This window comes from Vulpes vulpes, chromosome 13, assembly GCF_048418805.1.
Source record: "Vulpes vulpes isolate BD-2025 chromosome 13, VulVul3, whole genome shotgun sequence".
Taxonomy (NCBI): domain Eukaryota; kingdom Metazoa; phylum Chordata; class Mammalia; order Carnivora; family Canidae; genus Vulpes; species Vulpes vulpes.
The window spans coordinates 102,025,528-102,052,032 of record NC_132792.1 but is presented as its reverse complement, the minus strand read 5'-3'; the positions used below and the strand labels follow the sequence as shown (position 1 = coordinate 102,052,032).

General features: G+C 36.8%; 1 protein-coding gene across 9 annotated transcripts in view; it reads left to right on the top strand.

Moving 5' to 3' along the window:
- DSC2 (desmocollin 2) overlaps positions 1 to 13,502 on the top strand; it is a 36,936-nt gene extending 23,434 nt beyond the window's left edge. For 4 of the 9 annotated variants that reach the window (XM_072732115.1, XM_072732117.1, XM_072732121.1 and 1 more), the window contains exons 12-17: positions 3,755 to 3,985; positions 6,068 to 6,304; positions 6,850 to 6,974; positions 8,404 to 8,661; positions 9,337 to 9,382; positions 9,469 to 13,502. In XM_072732115.1, the coding sequence (XP_072588216.1) occupies positions 3,755 to 3,985; positions 6,068 to 6,304; positions 6,850 to 6,974; positions 8,404 to 8,661; positions 9,337 to 9,372 (887 nt within the window). In that variant the 3' untranslated portion in view covers positions 9,373 to 9,382; positions 9,469 to 13,502. Of the gene's footprint in view, positions 1 to 3,754; positions 3,986 to 6,067; positions 6,305 to 6,849; positions 6,975 to 7,771; positions 8,662 to 9,336; positions 9,383 to 9,468 lie in introns of all 9 variants that reach the window. The other 5 variants (XM_072732114.1, XM_072732113.1, XM_072732118.1 and 2 more) reach the window with 2 other exon arrangements.
- Positions 13,503 to 26,505: the final 13,003 nt, after the last annotated feature.

Below are 26,505 nucleotides of genomic sequence, written 5' to 3'. Positions count from 1 at the left end.
AGGCAGGTGCCAAACCGCTGAGCCACCCAGGGATCCCATCTTCTTACGTTTTTAACAGCACATGACAAATAGCTTGTTGTTAGGTCAGATAAAATTACTGTCTGGAATTAGAGATTTGGGATATAATTTTATTCTATATTTTCCTTTGTTGCAGAGGAAATAAAATAATTGAGAGATCAAATATTTGTATGGAGTTTAGATGAGCTAATCATCATTGTAAAATGGAATAAATATGTCATGGGACCTTGTTTTTATCTTTTCTAAAATCTATACTGGCTAATTTCATTTGGACCCTCCCTACTGCTCTTAATGAAAGATGCTGTCTTGTGAGCACTGAATTCGGGCCTATTCTCACTCTCCATCCTCCGCTTTTCTGCAGCACTTGCTTCCTCTTTCTAAAACTCTTTTGCAAGGTTTGTGTGTGTACAGGTTTCCACGCTTTCCTCTCTCGTCCCTGTGCTTTCTGGTAGTACTTTCCACTCACCTGAGCAGAACGATTTCTTCAGCTTTGGGTTCAGTTTCTCTCTTCTTCTCAGTATCTTCTCAAATTAAACTCTCTTGGCAGTGTCACTCAGATATCTCTTCTATATAACTCAGTTTTAGGTGTCTGTGTTGTTGTGTTATTCCTGCTTTGGAGAGCAGGAGTGTGCTTTCAAAATATTTGAAACATTGAGTAGGAGTATACAGCCACAAAAAATCATGAAACCATGGGTAGTTCATTCTCCATGACTTTGTATTCAGAATTAGTAATTACTCACATAGAATCGCATTAATATTAGAGAGTGAGCATGGCATGCATACACTCCAGTGAATAAGAGTGTGATTTATTTAACTAACATGAGAAACAGAGCCGTGAAACTGAATTTGATGCCTAAGAGCTTTGGTTTAAATATTGTACACCAATACTAATCACAACGTGCCAAAAAAAAAAAATAGAGTGTATTGCACAACTCTAAACGTTTAATGGAAGGGAAGTTCAGGCATTTAGCACAACGGTAGAAGAGCAGACATCGTGGAGGTCAGTTTTTAAAGACAATGCAATTAACCGGATTTAGTCAGTGAGCCATGTGCTTTCAACTCTGTGGGTGGACTCCAATGGGAAGAGATGTTCAGGATGTTCCACAACCCCGGTTTTCAGAGAGATCAAGAAAACAGTGTGTAGTCTGAGAACAAGAGATTTTGAGAGGTGAAATTGTTTTGCCCTATGAAAAGTATGCCAGCTGGAGAAAATACACATCCCCCTGCTCATCTCTCTTCTTTTAAATGGTCCAAAGCAAGAGATGGTTGTGTTTTTCTTACATCTCATTTCTTCTGGTTCCCTTTTCTTCTTGCTGGTCTGTGTCTTTTACTAAGTTCTTCAGATGGTGTGGTGTGGGTGATAAACCCTATGCATCTTATTCTGGAAAATATTGTAACATCATTCTCATGCTTGATTTGAGCATTTGACTTGACATAAAGCTTTGAGCTAAGTTTGTTTGTTTGTTTGTTTGTTTGTTTTTTTCCCTCAGCACTGCTCAGGTTGTCCTCCATTATCTTCTGGTATCTCCTGCCACTGAGGTTTATTCTACTGCCAATCTTGTGATTGCCCATTTGTAGGTGATATGTCTAGGCACCGTTTTTGGCTCTCTAGGTTGTCTTCTATAGCTTTTTTTTTCTTCTATAGTTTTAATACAATCTTTATGATGTGAGTTTATTTGTGTGTAGGTAGCACTGCAGTCAGAATATATTAAAAAAAAATCCATCCTTCTCTTTAATTCTGGGATATTCTCAGCAATTATCTCTTTGAAGAGTGCTTCCCTGCCATTCTATTTATCCTCTTCTTCTAGAGTCCCTATTAGAGGAATGTTGCTGTCTTACTGTTACTGGAATTTAAGCTATAATTTCATTGTTGTCTACACAGGTACCATTTTGTTATGTCTTTGGAGATACTAAATATACAGGTTTCAGAAATGCCTTGCAGAGAGAGAATTCATCTTCTGATGGGTGATTTTGTTGGTTTTCCTTTTAGCATTGATCTTGCTCATTCTGGAATTTCCATCTGCAGGCTTCTGTTCTCTAGGAGGCGTTCGGTTTGCTTTCTGGTTTTATTCATTCCTCTCTCTCACTTCACCCCATGCAGTCTTTTTTTTTTTTAAGATTTTATTTATTTATTCATGAGAGACACACACAGAGAGAGGCAGAGACACAGGCAGAGGGAGAAGCAGGCTCCATGCAGGGAGCCTGACATGGAACTCCGTCCTGGGTCTCCAGGATCAGGCTGAAGGCGGTGCTAAACCGCTGAGTCTCCCGGGCTGCCCAACGTCATGCAGTCTTATTGTTGCCTCCACCTTGTCCTTTTCTGTGGCCCACATTTCAGAACCAGTTCTCCTGTCCATCAGTGACACTATGAGTATCACAGATCCTGTTGTCTTGGTTGAGGTTGTGACTGCAGGGCTGCGCCTGGGGTGTCCGCTTTCCTAGGCTGGCAGCTTCACATAAGACACAGCCCCAGCCAGCAGCAGCAAGTCCGTTTATCCTCTTGTCCATCCTTGATGTCTCAAGGCCTCCTGATTAAGCAAAAAGAAGCAGCAATTTAGAGACAAAAGTCCAGGATTTGTGTTCAGCTTCAGACTTCACCGCTGTGTGAGTGATTTATGGCCTGGACCCATGTCTGATTCATCTTTGAATCCCCTAGATTTTCTAGTATGGTGCCCAGTACAAAGTAGTTATTAAGTAAATTCTTATTAAATATATAGACAGATGCTCTCCTTAGGCTACAGCCATTGTGATTAGTTTGGTTTACAAGTGATTTTCCACTTCTGGAGTCTTTTCACCCTTCAAACATTTCTTCTTTTTTTTTTAAAATATTTTATTTATTTATTCATGAGAGACACACAGAGAGGCAGAGACACAGGCAAGGGGAGAAGCAGGCTCCGATCCCAGGACTCTAGGATCACGACCTGAGCCAAAGGCAGATGCTCACCACGGAGCCACCCAGGGGCTCCACTTCAGATGTTTCTGTGTACTATTTTGTTCTCATCTTCCATATCCGTATCTTCTACCTTTCAGTTCCCCTGCTCCAAAGCCTTATGCACTTTCTGTATGCATATGAAATTCCAGGTTCCTAGGTTGGTGTTCAGGGACTCTTGGCTCTTCTCTGCCATGTCACTTCTAACCACTCTGCCTTCCCCTTCATTATGTCTAGAACATGGATGTGTACCTTGGGATTTTCCACCTTCTCAGATTTCTCTGTGCTTTTAAAGTACCAGAAGTGCCCTTGTTCACATTTTCTCCTTTCAAAAATCAGTCAAAAATCAACCTCCATAAAAGTTTCCATGTCTGTTGCAACTATTTAGTGAATGAAGGACAAATCTTTTTTTAATAATATATTTATTTTTTATTGGTGTTCAATTTGCCAACATACAGAATAACACCCAGTGCTCATCCCGTCAAGTGCCCCCCTCAGTGCCCGTCACCCATTCACCCCCACCCCCCACCCTCCTCCCCTTCCACCACCCCTAGTTCGTTTCCCAGAGTTAGGAGTCTTCATGAAGGACAAATCTAATAGCAGTTATGTCAAACAGCACAACCTATTGAAAGTGATCATTTTTTTTTTTAACATTCCTTAAGGGAGTAGCCTGTGACTGTCTTTGTCACTGCCATTTCTAGGTTACAAGTGCCACATTCATTTTTAAAACTATTTTTTCAATGTATAACTTCCCAGTGAAAAATCAGAACATTAAAAATAATTATATTATTATGTCCAATATTTCAGATGGGAGAACATGCACTGGGACACTGGGAATTATACTTGAAGATGTGAACGATAATGGCCCATCAATACCAAAACACACAGTGGTAATCTGCAAAACCGTCTTGTCACCATCTGCGGACATTGTTGCTATAGACCCTGATGAGCCTATCAATGGCCCACCCTTTGACTTCAGATTGGAGAATATTCCTGATTCAGACATAGAAAGAACATGGAGATTAACAAAAATTAACGGTATGTAAATATCATTAATACCAATTTAGCTCTTAGTCTGTACTTCTGACTTTAACCATGAGAGGAACTATGGTGACAAGAATGGCAAAAATGGAGGGGCCCCCTATCCATTTAGCTGCACCACTCCCTCCATCAGCTGTAAACTCTTTAGTGTCTTCCACATGTCCTGACTGTCCTACACACTGGCCCTGAAGTCCTGGTCCCCCAGCACTCCAGCGTTCACAACTTTCAGATCTGCTGTAAACTGAGGGGGTTTGCCTTTAAAGTGTCCTTGAAAAAAAAAAAAAAAAAAAAAAAGTGTCCTTGAATGCGAATTTTAACCCCAGGCTTCCGATGAATATTCCTCCATTTTCTCTGAAGACAAATTAGAAAACTAAATTGCAAGCCAGGGGAAGAGGAACGGGAAGGGAGAAGAAAATCGAGGATGCATAGAAGCCACGGTGACAAGTTACGGCCCCATGTCCCAAATCCTGCTCTGTGAATGGATAACATTTTCAGTATTTTTAACAATATTCTGGTGTGTGTGTATGTAAGGTTATCAACTTTCTTGAGAAGAACTAACCTTATTTTTAGATTTCCTGCTTTCTACTGATTGGGTAGTCATAACATCATTTCTTTTTAGATCATATGAAATAAGTTATTTATTTATTTATTTATTTATTTATTTATTTATGTATGTATGTATTTAGTGTTCCTACTTCATACAGTAAAACATTGGTAAGATTATGTTGGTCAAAACTTTGTGACTTTAAAGTTCTACTCATCTGTGAAATAACACAAAAGTCTGGGAAACATCAAGTTAAGAATAATGAATCCTAAAGAGGCTTTGAAGTCAAGATAGGCTATGTTAAATGCCGGCTCCACTGTTTATTAGTGATATAAATATTACCGTGCTATTTATTCTCTTTGGGCCTTAATTTACTCATCTGTAAAATGGGATTATTTGGGGGAGTAAACAAGATAATTAATGCATCAGCCCATGACACATTATGCATCATAAATTTTGGTTTTGTTAGTCTTATTTTTTACACATAGACTTACCAACTTAACCATGCTTTCTTTTAAAATGGACTTATTCACTGATTTCTTTGCCCGAACCCCCAAATTTATATTTAGAGCTTCAAACACCCTAAAAATAAATGGGACTGTCACACTAGGCCAGTTAAGTGAGGAGAGATTATTCTTAGGCTTTGGCATGCAGCATTTATATTCAGAATAGTATTATATCTTTGGATCTGTACCCAAGACTGAATTAGAGATTGACCTGGATATTTTCTATCCTTGACCAAGAAAAATAAATACATCAAAACTAAAAACTAGACAGTTGGTTTCAGGGTCTTATAGAATGATGAGATGGTACAGCAGCAGGATAATTCATGTCTGCCAGTATGTTCAAGGTCAGCCATGTTCTGAGTTGTCAGAATCAGGCTGACAGTAAGCCACAACTGTTTTTTATGTTTGTTTGGCACAATATATGAAAACAAAGTAAGGGGAAACATCCAGAATTGCAGACTATTACCCTGAGATGAGCCATGTATAAAAGAAAATTGCACTGAAGGCAAATATTTTCAAAGATGTGGTAAAGACCAGTGTCTTTTTTTTTCTTCTGAAGATTTTATTTATTTATTTATGAGAGACACAGAGAGGGTGGCAAAGACATAGGCAGAGAGAGAAGCAGACTCCCTGCAGGGAGCCTGATGTGGGACTTGATCCCAGGACTCTAGGACCCTGGGATCATGTCCTGAGCCGAAGGCAGATGCTCAACCACTGAGCCATCCAGGCATCCCAAAACCAATGTCTTAACAAGCCTATTACTTATGATAGAAGGTCTGTTTATGGACAGAAAGATATATTACTATAAAAGCCAAAGGACATTCATGTAAGAGGGAGAAGAGAGAAACTTATATACGTAGTATGTTTACCGTTGCTCTAGATTAGAACTTCCAGTCCACTCATCTTCTCAATCCTGTAGCAATTGTGCCTTCCCATCAGGAAGATACATTTGTTGGGAAATAGGGTAAATATCCTACCACTAGGAGAGATTAGTGACATTCTCTATCACTCCGTTTTATTTTCTTTCAGATACAGCAGCTCGTCTTTTCTATGAGAAGGACCTTCCATTTGGAACATATCGAATATCTGTCAGAGTTGCAGATAGACATGGCCGGTCACTCATCACTCCGTTAAACGTACTTTTATGTGACTGTGTTACTGAAAATGACTGTACGCTTCGCACAGATGCGAGGACCGGTGGCGGAGATGTGAGACTTGGAAAGTGGGCCATCCTTGCAATATTGTTGGGCATAGCATTGCTCTTTTGTAAGTTCCTTCACCAACTCAAATAACAGCCTTTGAAATAACTTTCGAGACACATTCTTAGAATCAGCTCTGCTATCTGTAGCTGTTCATTTGTATATAGTTCTATTTCTATTTAATACAACATATTTATTTTTGTTTTTTAAAAAAGATTTTGTTTATTTGAGAGAGAGAGGGAACATGAGCAGGGCCAGGAAGAGAGAGAAGCAGGTGGGGCTGGGTCCCAGGAGCCAGGATCATGACCTGAGTTAAAGGCAGATGCTTAACTGACTGAGCCACCCAGATGCTTCAACACAACACATTTAATTTATACACTGAAAGTACTGTTCTAGTGTTATCTCAGCATAGACGTAAAATTTAGTGCAGAAATACGGCATTTAGCACGTCTTTGTGGCATACCTTGTTAGGGCAAACTTTCCTGTTGTGTGCTACTTCTCCACAAGCCATCATATTTATGTTTTCTGGAAAATCATCTTTGTATTAGTCATCCTGAATTACAACTCCACATTGTTTTATGATAAACTGAAATAACTTCTTTCATCCTCCAGGTATCCTATTTACCTTAGTCTGTGGCGGTACTGGAGCAGCTAAACAGCCCAAAGTATTTCCTGATGATTTAGCCCAGCAGAACCTCATTGTGTCAAATACAGAAGCTCCAGGAGATGACAAAATAGTAAGTAGTTTGTTCTTTTTAAAATAAATACAAAGGACAAACTTGGTTTAATCAATTCTTTTCTAAGAGAAGTCCTTTTGATCAGGTGACTTAGAATATGTAAAATTTCATCAGCCCTATGGAATTGATAAAATGACCTTGATTCTCATGGTGGTGTGTGGCCTTTCAATGTGGTCATATAGTGTTCCTTAATAGTAAAAATCCTTTAGCACATCGTTATTATTTCTACTTAAAGTGTTTCATGATTTCAACTTTAAATCCAGTCTTTTTTAAATATTGAAACTGCTGTTTGTGCTGTAAAAATATTTCATTTAATTATTCACAGGTCATCAGCATAATTATTTTATTTTATTTTTTTTTTCTGGCAGCAGCAATAAAATGACTGCAAGCTTTGATCAGTGTGGGAAGAACTTTAATGGAGTCTTCCTGGTTCTAATATGGTTAGAAAGAAGCCTGAGGTCAAATATATGAAACAGCATTGCTAGCAAGTGACTACAGAGCTCCAACTTTGATTTCTAGCCTACTACCTGGATGAGGAACATGTAAATTTTTTACAAAAATCATAATGATAAGAACAGGAAAGATTTAGAAAGCAAAAGTGACATTTAAAAATAAAAGTGTTGACATTTAATAAAGTATTGGAAAAAAACACCTTAGACTTTCCTACAAAAGCACAGCATAAAAAATTAGTGACCAGAACGTTGGTGTTCTTATTTTCCCTGCTGATTTATTTGTATTTATTGAGATCACAAGGGTTTAATACTGAAGCTAAGATTTTTTTTTTTTTTTTATGATAGTCACACAGAGAGAGAGAGGCACAGACACAGGCAGAGGTAGAAGCAGGCTCCATGCACCAGGAGCCCGACGTGGGATTCGATCCCAGGTCTCCAGGATCGCGCCCTGGGCCAAAGGCAGGCGCCAAACCGCTGCGCCACCCAGGGATCCCCTGAAGCTAAGATTTTTATGGCAACTCTTTTTCCTGTATTTTTTGTTCTAGTCAAGGGAAACGAGATTAGACACTGAAGAAGAATACTCATCATTTCTGTTTCTGCTCTAGTCAGGTGAAGGAGTGAATTTAAAACAAACAGAGTAAATATACGTGAGGCATTGATACTGGAATCCTCATTTTGAGCCTTGAGATTTTGGAAGGATTTAACAAACAACAATGTACAGTATTCTAAGAAATATTTAAAGAAGGAATATATATTCAGCTTTCTGATTTGTTTCAAGGTTTAGACCACTTGATATCTGCAGTTTGCAGATGCATTGGATACTGCATCAAGTCCTGGGTGAGACTCAGGATTGTGAAGAGAGCAAGATTTAGTTCTTGCTCTCAGAGAGCCTACTTTCTAACACAAAAATGTATGACATTATCTGCATGTTATTGTTGTTCGTCTTACAATTTGTACACAAATTGTTTTCATTTCAGTGTTCCACGGATGGCTTCACAACCCATACTGTGGGCAGTTCGGCTCAGGGAGTGTGTGGCACCATGGGATCAGGAGTGAAAAATGGAGGGCAGGAGAGCATTGAAATGGTCAAAGGTGGACATCAGACCCTGGAATCATGCCGGGGGACTGGGCATCATCACACCCTGGATTCCTGTAGGGGAGGACATGTGGAGGTGGACACCTGCAGATACACCTACTCCGAATGGCATAATTTCACTCAGCCCCGCCTTGGTGAAGTGAGTTTGAGTTTCCCTGAGTGTCCTACGAATTTATTTTCATTTCTCTTCAACTTTCTAAACCACTACAATTTAGTGGCCTGACCTTTATTTTCCATTAAATATTAAATCTATTAATTGGAAAATTGTTTTTCCTTAATTTCAATTTAGTAATGCTCAGATATTAAGTGGGTATTTATTTTTCCTCTTATTTTGTTTGGTGTTTAATTCTTACGAAATAGTGTTAGATATTTATTTATTTATGTATTGGACATGAAATGTCATATTTATTTGGTATAAGAACAATTGAAAAGAATCTTTATCCCAGTTTATATGTTTTTATTTTTAAAATATAGAAACTATCTGTGGGATGATACTTAAATTATTTTTTTCCATGACTTTGTATTACTATTTCCCACATGACAAATCATATCACAGAAACCAGAAATGTGGTACGAGGCAATTAAAGCCTTATGGTCACTAAGCCTATCTGGAAAGATCTGGGCCCATATCAACTTGGGTTCAGTTTAATGGGTGCATTTCACTTTAGACATGATTTTGAAAGGGAAACTAATGATTACTTAATATGAATCCTTGTATACTTGTTGCTGCGTGTGAGTTTTTAGAAGCATGCTGTATAGTGAATTTAGAGATGATTTATGATATAGACCAATCATGTGCATTTTTTATATGTAGGAATCCATTAGAGGACACACTCTGATTAAAAATTAAACAATGAAAGGTAAATCAAAGCAATTATTTTTATGTTAGTAAGTTTTGGTGTTTAAAATAATAATAATAAAATATATTGTGTTTCTCCCCTGGCAGAAGGTGCAACTGTGTAATCAAGATGACAAGCATAAGCATGCTCAAGACTATGTCCTTACATATAACTATGAAGGAAAAGGATCCGTGGCTGGTTCTATAGGTTGTTGCAGTGAACGACAAGAAGAAGATGGGCTTGAATTTTTGGATCATTTGGAACCCAAATTTAGGACACTAGCAGAAGCATGCATCAAGAGATGAGTGTATTCTGATAAATCTACAAAACCCAGTGACTTTATCTCCTTCCAACCACTACTTTTTTCATTACCAGCCAGATTAAAAAAAAAAATACAAGATGTCATGTTTTGGGTTTTCCCCTCTTTATTTTGATGGGATCTCTTTAGCCAAATGCATGTTTACAAGATAATGCTATAAATATGTATCCAAATTTCCCAAGTTTTACAAAGCTATTTATTAGTGTCTTCCACCCAAGGAGACCTACAGATAGGAAAATTAAGGAAGTCTGCATTATTGTTTACATTTGAGTCTAATGATAATAACCACTTTATAGTGCAATAAAATGTAATGAATTCAAGTGTATGTCATACACTACTTAAAGTATAACCTAATAGAAAATTGTCAAGAACTTGCTTTAATATTATCTTCACTTACCTAATTAATCGTGTGGTGCTTGAAAACTGCCATTCTCCTAAACATTATAAAATGTATATTGCATTCTTGATAATGTTTTCTTCTTACAACATTACCTTTCTTTTTAATGCAAAGAGAGAGTCCCAGGCAGGCATTAACTATTAATACAATTCCATTTGGTAGAGTTTAGTTTCTATGTTTTATTCTATATAAAATCCTGCACTGAGTCTATGTTTCTCTCTTAACCACTCTTGTCAGCAAAATTTAAGTTTAAAAACTGCTAGAATGTATTTTTACTTCTGCATGGTTTTGGTCTTTGATACCTCTCTCTCTCTCTCTCTCTCTCTCTCTCTCTCTGTCTCTCTTTCTCTCTCTCTCTCTATATATATGTGTGTGTGTGTGTGTGTGTACACTTCTCTCTCTCTCTCTCTCTCTCACTATCTTTCTCTTCTCTTTATTTTTTAAATTTCTACCTGGGTTGGAGAGTCTAGTATTTTATTTTATTTTATTTTATTTTGAGTCTAGTATTTTAAAAAGCCATCTCTCTTCTCTTCTAAAGTGAGTGATTCTGTTTGTGTTTTATGTAAGTGTAGTATTCTCTGTTTATCGGAGTAATATTATAATGTTGACGTTGTTTCAGATATCTTGGTCATTGCTTTATTATTTCCTCAATAAAAGAACTTTAACTTTGCCATTGAAGATGTAAAAATAAGTCATGCTTTTATTAGATGCAATATTCTATGTTAACAAAAGGGTATTTAAAATTGGCATATGTGGTTAGTATATAATAGCATATTTACAGTTTATATCTTCAATGCAAGGGTATAGTTTTTAAATGAGAAATAATGATGATTTTGAAATAAGCTTTGAGGTACAGGGATTGTGAAAGTTCTCCAGGAATAAGTATTTTACAGCTTCTTAGATGAAATGCCTAGTCATATCTATCAGAGTTTTTTGTTTCATATTTTAAGATTACAGTTTTTAACAAATGTAGAATGGGCCAATCTATTTATATTTTGAAACAATAAGACAAAATTAAACTTAACAGCCAACCAAATTTCAGACCATGTTTCACAGCTGATTTCAGCTAATGAATTTTTTATGTATACTAACTGCATGGACATTTTAAATGTATTTCTGATAGTTACAATTGTTAATAATGTGCCTATCTAAAATTCACAAGTTTGGCTTGTAACAATTATTTTTAAAGGTTAACATTGGGTAATTATTCCATTATCAATTTATCTTTTTAATAGTTTTATTACTGTTCGGTCAAAATACTATTTCTCAAAGTTTTAAATAAATCATGTCCACAATGTGTGTATTACTAGCTATGAGAAAGTAAATCAAGTAGTTTTAAAATATTAGTGTGAGTTTGTTAATCATGTGTCTGCTATGACCTTATAAGATTGCATTTGTTTTACTTTGAGAAATGAGTCTGTTCTTTAGAATCGTGTTCTACATTTTTTAGAATTTTAGAGTTTGATGTGGAGAGATCACTGGTCCATTGTTATCACCAAATGTATATAATTTTGCTATTCTAAAGGTTGTGATGCTACGGGATATTGGTTACATAGTTTCTCTGTGTCTGTGTGGTTTTTTTCAAAATTTCATCATAAAATGGGGGATAGTAATATAATTCCTTTCCTAGGGTGACTGTAAGACATTTGAATAAAAAATAGCTTTTAAGCATGAAATTCATATAGAGTGGTCCACCTAAAAGGCACTCCTATAATACTAAATGATTAAAATATGTCACATGTACATCCTGATTCATATTAACAAAAATCAACTAAAATAGGATAATTGAAAGTTGTTTTGCTTTACTTTAGAATGTCTGTTAATTTGAGAATATGTCTCTTCATATGATTACCTCATGACAGGGTCTTATAGATCCAGTGGTTCAGATCATATATTGCAAAGATTTCTGAAGCATCTGAGAAGGATTGCTTAATTTGAAATACTATGAAACTATTTAGTTTAAATTGGATGGAAAGGAGAACATCTACTTCTTAAAATGGGCACGAATTCTAAAACCCTATAAAACATATATTCTTAAGACTCTTCCTGTCATGCCCTTTCTGGGCTTCACTTCTAGCTAGAGAGATTCCTTGTCTCTGAGACAAGCAGTTGCTTGCCAGGGAATTTAAGGCAGTTGGCAGTCACCATAGTAACCCTAAAAGTACAAAGACTCCAGAGAGTGCCTTGATGCGAATCCCAACTCCACCCTTACTAATTGTGGGATTTGAGTAGTCACTTAACTTTGAGTCTAGTTTCCTCTACTAATGATCTATATTTGAAAGGATTGTAGAAGTCTATTTTATAGTTTTGTTGTCAGAGTTAAAAGAGTTAATTCACGGAAAGAATTGGTGCAGAAGGAGCACTCAATATACATTAGCTGCTATTATTATCATAAGAGAAGAAAATGCCTTAGTTGGGATAATCATAGCTTCAGTCTCAAGTTGCATTGTGCCTTACAGCTGACATTTTGCCATCATATTCCCATTCATCTTTCCCAGAAGCGTGACTTGTATTTTACCTGTGATGGCCTTTGGGAACTTCATGGCTCATAATTGTTTCTAGATCTCTCATTCTTGGTATTCAGAAAGCTACATCTTATCCATAGACCACAAATCAGTGTGATAGGTCTTGAGACTTAAATAAAAAACAGATAAAATTTCTAGTAATCAGATTTTGCCTCCTTGAGAGATTTCCCCTAAGAAATGGGAAGGGCTACTTCAACAGGTGGAAGGCAACAGAGCTATATTGTTAGTTCAATTTAGTCTATATTTGGGTTATCCCTGAAATCATTTTCTGCTTTATTTTTTGGATCCCCTATCTTAAAGATATTTTTTTATCTTGTTCCTGATCGTGTTGTGCAGAATCTGACTTTGACTATAGGTCTCCCTTTTAGTCTCCATCTCCAGCTTTTCTTGGGTTCCACATTGAAGTCTTGACACCAGACTTTGCCCTGGTCAACCCCTTAGGCAGCAACGCACTGGAAATCCAATATTTTTTGTGTGTGTGTCTACAGCCATCATACTTATAACTGCCTTGAATAATTGAAGCTCCAAGACCCCCATGCAGACATCATAAAATTCAATTCCTTTTTTATCTTGTTTGCATAGCACATTCTGTTTGTTGCCCCAACTGCTGAACTTTCTGAGAATTTTAAATACAAGTTTATTTATTCATTCATTTATATATGGTCATTTAATGCCTTCCCAGTACAGCCATCTGAGGCCTTTGTAACACAGATTGTGCTGGTATGACAAGGTACAAGATGGTACTCTTCCCACCCACACACTTTACTGCAAGACGTGGTACAATGTAGTTTTGAGTGGTTGTGAATATGGAATGGTCCAATGCTTGTAAAACACATCACATGATACTTGGCACATGGTAAGTGCTCAATACAAATAAAAAAAATTCCAGATGATGCAAAAGAACTTTACTATTCTAGTGAGTCAAGTTGTTTCCATTACTCCCAAGTCCAGTGTTCATGAGCATGAGTACCCTACCTTTATTGTCCTCCATTCCTCTTCATATGTTTCTTCCACAGTATCCTTGCTCAGATCCTCAGCATCCCTCAGCTCCAACAGTGGTTGTACCTCCAAACTCTTCCCTCTTCCATCCTTTCACCTGTTGCCAAAGAACAAATATGATCATGGCATTCTCCTGCATAGGGCCTTCTGTGATTTTAGAGGATAAATTTGAAATGCAAATCACACTCAAATACCAATCTTCCCTTGCCCCCCACACGCATACTCTGTCTTGTGCCTTGCTCATAATAAGGCCTGCTTTTGCAGTGTCTACTCATTATCCACTTCTTTCTTGAAAAAAATATGACTTTTTAAAAGATTTAGTTCAAAAACCATCTCTTCTAGCTACATGACATTTATGTGTCTAGGGCACATTGCTCTAGACACAAAATTTTACAAAATTTTCACTTATAGGTGTATAGTCATGTGTGTATATGCATGCATAAGTGCATGTGCGTGTGTGTGTGTGTGTGTGTTCTTTTCATATGGGAAGCTTATTGAAGACAAGGAAAAGTGTTCCCATTTGTATGCACATCAAACTCTGGTCCATCGGTACATTCTGGTGAGTCAAATTGTATTGCCCACATCACAAAGGAAAAAAGAGGAAGATTACAAATTAAGTTATTTGATTCCTAGCAAACTAATAGTCCCTTGACATAAATTTTCTATTTGAGATGTGATGTATATTAGATTCTGCATTGAATTCTTTTTTCACCATTGGGACATTGAATACATAGACCATCAAACATTCACATTCACTACTTAAAAAGTGAAATGGTGAGGTTTTGGAATGCCTTCTGCTTCTCCCTTGCGGTGGTGGGAGTGGCAAATTCTGGTTCAGGTTAGTTAATTCCTTCCTACGTCCAACAATTGCATGACCTCAGAACCAGCTACACGACACTGAAATATAGCCCTTGATTGTTCTTGTTCATCTTCACCACTGTATGCTCAGCATATAAAACAGTAGACGTATTATACGTTTGTTATATGAATGAATGAATTAATTCATGTAGATACCTGACTGAGATTAGACAGCAGCTTTGCCTAAGGAACCATTTATCTCCAAGGCACTTAGCTGGCTCAGTCAGTAGAGTATGTGACTCTTGGTCTGGGGGTCATGAGTTCAAGCCCCATATTGGGGGTAGAGTTTACTTGATTAAAAAAAAATTTTTTTTAAGCCATTTCTTCCTCAATGTGAAACTCATTGACCAATATGTAAATCTTTTTTTTTTTTTTTTTTTTTTTTTTTTTTTTTTTACCATCTTCTCATTACAACATATTCTAACACTAGTGAAAATAAATTTTGTTAAGGGGCTAACCACCCCGCCCCACTGGGGAAAAGCAACAAAGAGCCATTCATATTTTAGAAATGATTATTATGGGTTTGCCAAAACCAAGTTAATTATCTATAAACTTGAAAGTCAGGCCTAGACTCTGGAAGTATCTTGAGAAACCAGAAGACATGAAAAGTGATGCAGATCTCAAGAGCTTCCTGGGAGTTAGAGCAGGACAACATTCTGTAACAGGACACCACGGTGCTCAAGTGCACCACCAGAAGGAAACTGAGGGGAAAGGAAAAGACACATGTAGCCATGAGTTTGGGAGGCAGTGACTCTATCTATTGCAGTGTGAGCTGATAATGTGGCCTGAAGATAACACAAGACAGAAATGCCTGCCCTGTTGTTTTAAGGAATGGACCCAATCAGTGAAGGGTGGGCTAGACTTAGTAAATAACAAGTCAGCTATGCTTCTGTTTTTTTGGCTTTTAGGAATCATTCATATGCCTTTTTATTTCCTCTGTCCCGGGTCTTGGTTTCAGTCTAAGAACTGAAATCTTAAAATGTGAGATCTTGTTTTTCCTTCCTGGGTGGGTCCTCTGTCCTCATCCCCTGCCCATTACTACCCCAACAGCTACAGAACAGCTTAAGTCACTTTTCCTCAACTTTTTACAAGAGAGCAAATCAATGCATTACCCAGCTGCATTTTAAATTAAACACACAGCATAGAGTCTTCATGTCAAACAAAACAACATAGTGCTGACAAAATAGGAAATGAAAAGGAAACTAGTGCTTTGCATATGGCTAGTGTAGTAAGCAGAACATTTTGAGCTTATGAAAAACATTTTGAGCTTTTATGAAAAAAAGACCCACATCTTATTTTATAGAGGACCATGACTGTGTCATGGCTTTGGGACATACTCCTTACTTTCAAACCCATTTGGTATGTTTTAAGTTCCAGGTATATATGAGACTAAGGAGAATCTCAGTGGTGGCCCTCTGTTGGTAGCAACAGTGCAAAGGAAGTCAAGGGCTATTTTTTTTGCCACTGTTTAGCTCCTTTGTGACTGTACCCTCATGCTCCAACAGGAAATCTGGGCATACCTAAGAGTTTAAAACTGTGGAGTTTCTACTAGCTGCCTTTTTTTTTTTTTTTTTTTTTAGTTCTTATGTTAGGATGCAGGAAAGAGGACAGAACAGAACAGAATATTGTTTCTTTTGCAGTTGACAAGGATTAGAACAAGTTTGCTGAAATAGGTGCACAGATTGTCTCCATCCAATCACCTGTGGTGTCTGTCAAAATAAAGGTCCCCTATGAAATCAGAATCACAAGGATGACAGGGAAGAAGGATAAAAGCCTTCATTTCTCAGTAAGTTTTCTAGGCCACTTTTATTTATATCCTCTGAAATTTGAGAACCATTGATGGGGATTTATTGACTGGGTCTATGTGATGGTTTAGAGGTTATGACACTTAAGCATTTTCAGCTTCCTTCTTCACATAAGATGCGTTAAACAAGATGATAGAACTGTACTAATTAGTACAGATTAGTACTAGATTAGTAAAATATACACTTAGATTAGTAAATACAGATTAGTAAAATTCTACACTTTCAGTAAAGGAACCATTTCAGAATGTACTCTCTACTCCATGGCTCTTACTTACCACACAGAGGTGAACCAGAGACACAATCATAAGAAAGTATCATGGGACCAGTACAGTTAGTGAAGAATAAATAGAAGTTAACTAATTTTGCTACATAAATGTGGCTAGCCAATAAGATGCATCCAAATTATATTGCATATATTCCAAAAACAAATTGGGATTGGCAAATCTCCAGAGACAAATAGGACCAGAGAGGCCAATAACATATGCTTCTGATGACCTGTCCATGAGGTGGCAGCTATTTGGCAGTGCTAAGCTGTTGTGTGGAAGGCATGTCAGGTAGGGTGACAGGTAATGTTTATAGGGTGACTATCATGGCTGAGACGTTCAAAGGGGCCTATGAAACAGGAAAGGAACATGAGGGAAGAGTCAAGAGTTTTCAGTTAAAGGAGTGTTTCCATGGACAGGCCAATCGTAAAATTTCTAAGAACCAGAAACGTGAGGGAACTCATAGGGAATGAGAAGTGCAGAAAGCCAGAAGTGGAGGGCAAGGGATGGGTGTCAACATACAAGCTTCGATGCAAAATTACCAGTCAAATCAGATAAAAAGAACTTATCCTAAGGAAGTAAGATAATGGTGCAAAGATCCTATATGCATGCAAGGATGTTTATCTCAGTGAAATTAAGTACATGGATAATTGGAAATAAACCAGATGCTCCATGACAGGAAAGTAAATGAACTATAATATGTTATTGTGATACATACCACAATCGAGTATAATGTATACAATGTTCATGGATACTGACTTCATAGTCTGCAAGACATGAATTCAAATTGTAGTTTTGGTCTCACTAAGTGGGTAAGCTTGGAAAGTCATAGAAGTCTCAGATTCCTAACTCACAAAAATGGAAACAAAATAGGAATAAATGAGGAAATAGATATAAAGATCCTATCTTAGTGCTTGACTCCTGAATATATCAATAAATGGTAGCTACTGCTATTTTTATGATAATGATGATAAGGGAATATCATGCAATCATTTTATTTTGAAGACTATTTAGTTAAATAAGAATAGGCATAAAATATAGTGCTGGTGAGAAAAATAGAGTAATTCTCCAGATCAGTATAATCTCAAATTCATTTAAATATCAGACTGTATGTAATATAACTAAAATATTGAGCAGTAATCCCTGGATGATGAGAATATTTCTTCATGATATGTTTCTGTGTTTCCATTTTACAATGAATATTATTATTTATAAAATCAGGGGAAATTAATAGAATGAAATGAAGAGAAAAAAAAGCTCATAGGCTTCAGGAGTTTTGGAGATTTGCCAACCTGTGAAGAAAACCCTTAAATCTAAGCCTTACTAATGTTAAGCCTATTATGAACATACTATATTCACAGTAAATGACTGAATTGAAGCAAGAAAATAAATCTATCATTACATTATAATAATTATATTTTAATGTTTCATTTTACAAGATTTTAAAAATAAACATCAGTTAATTTAAATTCCTTTTTTGCATAATGCATATAGAAATCATAATAAGATCATTTTAAAAACCTTCTACATAATAAAATATTTCTAAAGCTCTATATGATTCATTACACATAAGGCTTCAGAAAATAAGCTATAGGAAAATAAAAGGATTTGGATATTTTCCTAGAAACCCGAACAGGATTTAACTTGCACATACAGTTTTGTTTTCTCCAGTTTTAATTGAACATAGCATTTCTTCCAAGAATGATAATAACTTAAACCCTGCCAAAACATTTTAGGTTTAAGCAAGCAAGAAAGAAAACAACACTATTGCTTTCAACCATTTTGGTTTTGATTAACTGGCTCATTTACCTCTATAACATTTATCTAAGAGAAAAAAATAGAAGTCTAAAATTCTGGGGTTTTAGCTCAACCTTCTTATCTTCCAGTAAGTCATAGAACTCCTTTGGGTATATATGTTTCTTCAATAAAATGAGGAGTTATACTATACTTAATAGCCAATTATAATTGTCTGAGTCTATGTTAAGTATGAGTGAAATGATAATTTGGCATTAGTAAAACTTTGATCGTCAATCGTTTTCCAAGTTGAGGAGATTGTATTTTGAATGTCTGTGGTATGTGGGCTTATATACCAGAGGGAGGACAAGGGTGGTTGGATTAATTTGCTTTTAGCTCCACGCCTACATGAATCTGGTAAGTGGCCCTATTTGCATGTCTTTCGTGGGCAAATACACAGATTTCTGTCTTAAAGCTGGGACTCTTTTGATGCTTTGATTTGTACCATTTGTCTTCACCTGACTGAATTCCTAAGGATGCTCCCTTTTGCTTTCTTAGCCTGAGTGGCTTTAGGAAAGTTGCCATAATATTTTTGGCAATTTATACAAAGTTCATCTTTTGTGATTTAGACAAAGTTCATCTCTTGAGTCTCAGCATTTATGAAAGAAATTTAAAACGGTAATATTCTAACATTTGTTGTTTAGTCATTTTACCATGTTTCCTTTAAAGGAAGTCTTACTAAACCTTGTAAAGTTGACTCTGCTCAGAAAGGAGGAAATGAATGACCTACCAGCTGATCCTTTGATATAATCTAGCGCTCCCTGTGTTAATGCGTAATATTGTAGAAAGAGATGGCCCTATATTCAAAAGTCATCCTATTTGAGATAGGACAGAAGTTACATATATATGCTGCTTGCATTTGAAGATGTTCAATATTGGAACATCACATTCAAATGTTTTAAATGTTTTGAAAAAGTATATTTGAAAACAAGATTCATTTTTTTTACTTAATGGTTCTTTTAACATGCTAATACAATGTTAAGATGAAATTTAACACTATAGATGAACTTTCAATTTTCTTTTATTGCATGATGAGAGCTATGTAATTCCAAAACCAGAAGTATGATACCTTGCCTGAATATCCAGAAAGTTACAAGCAAAATTGAGGGCTCAATGATAGTAATTAACCCACTTCAGTTGTTTTACTGATACCTAATTATTTTTATCTGCTTTGTATAATTTAATTTGATAAAACTTTTTCAAAAGTGGATGGATATAAACTTGAATTAAGCAAACAAAATGCTTATCAACTCTTTTATTCTGATAATATAAACTAGCGAAGAGAGAAGGAAACACTAAAATTCTCACCCTGTCTGTGAAAGTTTTATATTTTAAGTAAAGCAAGTCATTATTCTAATTATTAGTAGGATAAATGAAAGACACCAGACACAAAAGCATACGGTCAGCCTCTAAGATGGCATCCAAAGATCTCTGCTTCCCAGTGTTCATGTCCTGCCATAATCACCTTCTGTTGATTTTAGAGTGTGCATGGTGACTTATAGCCAACAAAATTAGGCAGAAGTGAAAGAATTTTACTTCTGATACTGGATTTCAAAAGACTGTGGTATTCATTTTGGTTACCTCATCTTTCTTGCTTGTTCTCAGGGAAGCCAGGTATCCATGTTATGGACTGCCCTAGAGAGGACCATGTGGCAAGGAACTGATATCTCTGGTTACCAGTCATGAAGGAAAAAAAAAAGAAACAGTCATGAAGGAAAGCCTGCCAAAATTCACATAAGTGCACTAAGAAATACCCGTGGAGACTTGACATGATGGCAATCTCACCTAAACACCCTACAGTCTTTATAAGAGTGCCTGAGCCAGAGAAAGCCATGCCTACATTCTATAGAAACTGTGAGATAACAAGTTCTTGTTTTAAACAACGAAGCTGTGGAATGTTGCAAAAATGATGTCCAACAAATAAAAAATGGTGCAGTAATAGATAGTAATGTGTAATGACAATGCAGTGTGTGATCCCATTTATATGAAATTACAAGGAAGTCAAACTATTCTGTGATTAAAAAAAATAACAGTGGTTGCCTCTGTGTGGGAATGGGTATTGACTTGGGTGAAAGAAATGTTCTATATCTGATCTGAATGATGGTAACACCTATATATATGTATATAAGTGTTATATATATATATATATACATTTATGTATATATCGTATATATATGTACAATATAGTATATATAGTATATACAATATAGTATATATACAATACAATATAGTATATAGTATATATACATATATACAATACAATATAGTATATATATATATATACACAATATAGTATTTGTATATATATTTGTCAAAACTTATTGAAGTGTCCATTTGAGGTCTATAAATTTTACTTCTATACCTCAATAAAGAAAAATAAAAGGGTCCAGGGGCATCATTGCTTGACCAACTGGAGGATGTAAATTGGGACCTACTCAGGTAGTGTAGATCAATCACATAGCTGGATCAAATGCAAGAGAAAAAAATATTTTAAAAAAATTCATTTTTACAAGATAGAGAGGCCAGAGATCCTAAAACTACATAGGACAATTATGTTAAACACATTAACAAAAAATATAAAACTTTACTTAGAATCTCTAAACAGATAGGGCTAAAGTACTCAGGGCAGATTGACTTCATTTTTTGTTTTGTTCACTGTTTTTTTTTTTTTTTTTTAAGTAATCTCTTTGCCCAACATGGGCCACAACCTCACAACCCTGAAATCAAGAGTCACATGCTCTACTGACTAATCCAGTCAGGCACCCTTTGAATTCTTATTATTTTTGAAGTGGTGTTCTTCATTTTACTCATATTGTATTGCTGCCAAAACAATCTCTTTCATTTTGCCTCCGCAATAGTCAAGTACAAAGATTTATTGTGAACTAAAGAACATTGTCCCCATTTGTTCAACATTAAAAAAGGAAATTAAGGGAAAGAATGAACCAGAGGCCTTTGGTCAAACTTGGGGAAAAAGCCCTAGCATATTCCTGGCCAATTGCCATAATACATTCTTCTGTGAATAGATGAATTTGGAAAACTGTCACAGGAGAGCCTGGTAGAGCAAGGCTCAGACCACCTTATCCTCAGGGAATCAATTATATGTTACAACAAAGGAATGGGGCAGAAAGTAAGATGTCCTATGTCTTCCATTATGTCATAAGAATTTGTGTGTGCTTATCACTTTCCAGTATCTCTGGAGAGAGAAAACCTGACTCCCTATTCACTGAGTGAGAAAGGAAAAGCTGAGATTGGGTAACATTGGTGTCCATTATCTTGGAAATGTTACAGAAAGGAAGGTCACAATAAAGGAGAAAAGATGGCATAGCCACATGCATAGTGCTTGTCCCTTCCCAACTTTTTTTTTTTTGTCCACCCATCCTGGATGAGAGGAGTGTGGGAGACAGTGATGTCTAGTTTCTGCCTAGACCTTTGGAACATTACAGCAGTTGAGATCAGATAATTCATCATTAGATGGTTGAGAAGCTGCCCCAGATAATACCCAATTGTTACTTAATGTTCTCTTGAAGAGGAAATAAAGAAGTTCTTATGGAGGCCTCTGAGTTTGGAATCACTTATTCTGACACTAATCAACAATATTTATTACTTTGGGAGCCTGGCAAGGAGATTTTGGCCCAAGATTCTCATTTTAAAGTATTATAGTTAAGATTAGACCTTCCTCTGACCACCATCTGAACAGAACTTGGAACCTGTGAGAAACAGTCACTTTTATTGAACATGTTGAGAACACTAACTACAAAGTTAGTAGAAAGTGGAGGGGGGGTGCTTAGATGGCTGGGTTGGAAGACCATGTGACCCTTCATCTTGGAATCCTGAGTTTAAGCCCCACGTTGGGTGTAGAGCCTACATAAATGAATGAATGAATGAATGAATAAATTAAATAAATAAATAAATAAATAAATAAATAAATAAATAAATTTTAAAAACAAAGTTCGTAGAAAGTGACAACAAAATAGCTTTCCTGGTACCTGACTATATGCCTACTATGAATATTACTAGTTCTTCAGTTTTTGTTTTTGTTCTTGTAAATGTTCAGGTGGGATCCTTGCATTAGAGTTGTTTAGAGGAGTAAGAATCTGGCATAACCTTATGTGCAAGTTAAGACTACAGCTTACCAGTTAGGAAAGTGAGTAGCTTATAACAGTGAAGGACAAACACAAATATGACACTTGAAAAAGTGCAGGAAAAGAACCAATTATTGTTGTGGCATTGGCTAAATAATTTAGTAAACACAAAATAACTTATTGATGGAAAACGTTGCCTAGTGACAGAAAGGCTTGGGAAACTGGGCAGCCTGAAAAGAAAAGACAAATCAAGAATAATAAATTGTGAATAAGTAAAAATAATGAATAGGTAATTGATAATCAATAAAAAGAGTTAATAACAATACATCAATAAAGGTTGAAGTAAATAATTTACTGCCTACAGGGAACTGTTGGGAAAAGCTACTTTTCTAGTCCTGAGCTAGTTGACAGGCATCTGAGCTGGGGGATATGCTGCTTCCCCAAGCTGGTGTTGAGGGACAGTCCTCCTAAACATGTGGGAGAAAAGAAGGCTGATGGGCCAGTGAATCAGAGGATGACGTGGAGATAAATGACACATGGGATCTGGAAGTCAGCCCACTCACACCTGTAAACCTTCATGCTTGAGCAATGGCCTTTGAACAGATAGATGCATACAATGAGCTCCTGGGGACATGAGAATGTCCAGGAGAAACTACAGCCTCGCCCAGTGGGAGGAGATTTCCATTCTGAAAGAGCCTGAAGTGAAGAATTATGGGATAATTCCACAATATTTCACCCTGTGTCAGGGCTTTGTTATACTGCTTTGGGCCGGTTCCTGGGAGAAGTTATCAGCCATACAATGGCATTTTGTTTTCCGTGTAGAAATCACCATTCTCTCCAGTCCAGTGAGAAGTCACTAGAAGACCACTTGCCTGCCTTAAAAAGGCCTGTTTGTAGAAGAAATTTGTAAGGGTGTCTGAAGATTTTAGTGGAAGAAGAGTAAATCCATTATACTAGTTCCTGAATCATTAATTAATAAGGAAAGATTACAAGGAGCCTTTCTGAGCCTGGCACATTCTATTCGGATTGGATGATTGTTATGGTGTTACTTATATTGGATAATTTGGAATTGGGGAAATGTACAAATGTCTGAATTTTGTACGATTGCTGCTGAGATTATAGTGAGAAGCCACACCTCTGTGGACAGGAGTGAGTTTTCTCCTGAAGGGAATGTACAGTCCCTCTGTCAATCACTCGGGGTAGAAATTAATCCTAGAGTGTCAACCAAGGACCTGACAGACGCAACATAGAAAAGAGAAAGTGGACACTTCTTTGCCCTGTAAGGCCAGAGTCATTTTGATCTAGACTTGAGGTTCTCTTAGTTGCCTGGAGCATTTCCATGGGGAGGGAGAGATTGCTGGGAGGTGTACTTGCCAGGGGAAGACAGGAAGGGAGGGAGGCAGACAGGGATTCTGGGATGGCTCTTATCCTGGGCAGCAGTGCAGCATTAGAGGTTCTTCTTCTCCTTCTCTGCCTCCCTCCCCCCTCTCACCCCCTCCTCTTCCTCCTCCTTCTCCTTCTTCAATTTTATAGGTCATTCTTAACTTCAGTTGTCTATTATCCTCAAGTCTCTAGTAGTTTTTTGAAATGACCAAAAAGTCAAGGCTGTTCTCAGTGGTGTTCTGGGAAATTACTGGAGAGCTCTAGTCACACTTTGGAAAGATGATACAGAAAAAGCAGTGTCTTCTCTTGGAACCTGAGTGGCTGTAGCAGAGATGGTTATTCTTGGAGGAAAAAGACCACTTGGTTCCCAAGTATGAGGAGGGAGTCTCTCTGAAAGAGTAAGTGGATAGATGAAGGAGGGCTAATTTCCAAAAATAAAGTCTGCAAGAGCTCCTGGCATTTGAGTACACATTTAACACAGTATCCCTCACAGCTGATCCAACAAGTCATTTGTTCAATTACTGTTTATTACTATGACCATTTATTTTAAGCAACATTCTCAAAGTGCTTCTGAGCTACTGTATCATGCAGAATTGATTTTATGTCTTAAGAAGGACTGTTCAAGATTAATCTTTTACTTGGTTTTAGTTTAAGCTTTTCACCATTTCTCTTTTCCTACTAGCAAGTTCATTCCAAACATCATATAGTGGCCCTGGTTGTATTTTATAGGCATGTTTGAGGAGACCCACAGTGGCTATGTCACCGCCTATGTAAGCCACAGAGGTGAGTAGGTGTGTGAGACCAGCACCTGTTGGCATGGAGTTGTTGCAAGGCAGGCTTCTCAGTGGGCCAGGGGTCAGCTCCCACCTCTTAAGGTCACTACCCTTTCTGTGGCCAGAGATTCCTCCTAAGTACACACAACTCTTCTTAATAATCTTAAATTTGCTTTCTTCTGAAAATTTTAGAATTTACTGAAAATTGTAGAAGATAAAATTTACCAGAATGGATTCTTGAAGTTTTGTATTTCAGCCTAAAATCACTTCCCTTTTTGATTCTTTATTATTCCTGCTCTTACCCTTCAAACTAAGAAAGTAACAAGGGAAAATAATACATTTCTTTTCCATTTTTGTACATTATCCTTTTAGGAGTGGCTTCCAACTGTTTTGGTAGTTTGGGAAATGGGGTATTAAAATAAAGACATTTCAGAATCACTCTTTATGCTTCATGATGTCTCATGATGACTTAAAGTTAACTTCATTATAGAAGATCCAGTTCTCACTATATTCAAACCGAAGCTCGTATTTTAAATAGATTTTCAACAAACTCATTTTATATTATAATTTACATAGGAAAAATAAAAGCAATTTTAATTTATCCTCAAGTCACATCTATGTTTTAATTATAACTGCCTACAATGATTCTTCCAATCTATAAAAATATATTTTTCATTAGAACTTAGTCTAATCTACTCATGATGGACAAGCACATGTTAGAGCAAAACAGGACTCCAGTTATAAAGTACTCTTATTGCACCTCAAATTTTCCACATAAATTGAAAACATCCCCAATATGCTTTCTTGCAGTATTTCTGGAAGAGACGCCTATGACTTTTATTTTGTAGAAGCTAAAAATGGAAGCTCAGAGTAACTGTTCCATAGTCAGGAGGCTTAGCAATCTCCTCAATTACACAGTATAGCTGAAACAACCAGTTAATAGCTATCTTATGGTTTTAGTCGTTTGGATGACAGTAAAAAACCGGTTAGATTCATTCTAGACGACAAAATCAAAATCATTGAAAAGTAGGGCTACTTAGAATAAAGAAAAACATTTCAAAGACTTTTATTCTGTATGAATTAAGGGAAAGCTATAGGAAGACACAACAGATTACAGATGAAGTTAACCAGTTCATTCACTCACCAAAAATGATGATTCCATACTTGTAGTTAGTAACCATTTTGCAGATTGTGTTCTTCATCTTTTCCAGGATGAGATTCAACTCCTCAGCCTGGTTTGTTTTAAGCCTATCTTTCTAACCTAATTCCCAGTCATAGGACTTCTTCTGAAATCCAGGGGTTCTGAAAAAACTCCCTTTTGGTTTCCATGTTGGAGAAAGCAGTTTAGAAGGGCTCTCTAGTGCTTCAACATGCTCCTGCCCTCTCCTTTTCTCTGTTGATTCTTATCTCAAGCATTAGTTCTCAGTTCTGGAGGCTGAAGGTCCAAAAGTAAAGTGCTGGCCTATTTGATTTCTTTTTTTTTTTTTTTTTCCTATTTGATTTTTAATGAGAACTCTCTGGTTTGTAGACAGCCACCTTCTCACTGTGTCACACATAGAGAGAGATAGAGAGAGACAGAGAGATAGAGACGGAGATGGAGAGAGATAGAAAGAGAGAAAGGGAGCTCTTCTCATAGGGACACTAATTCCAATGGATCGGGGCCCCACCATCAGAACCTTGTTAATGTTACTTCCTTATAGGCTCTATCTCGAAATGCAGTCATACAGAGGTTAGATCTTCAACACATGAATTTTGAAGGGACACAGTTCAATCCATGGCATCATCTACATTACAGGAAAGCCATGATTCATGTGTTTCTAAAGGCTGGCTGGGGCCAGAGGAATCTCTCATAGACCTTCCCTGAGATCTTGGGTGGGGTGAAAATGACTGAAGCGGAGAGAAGTTTGGAGACCTTTCTCTGAGACAGAGGCCTCTCTGTCAAACAG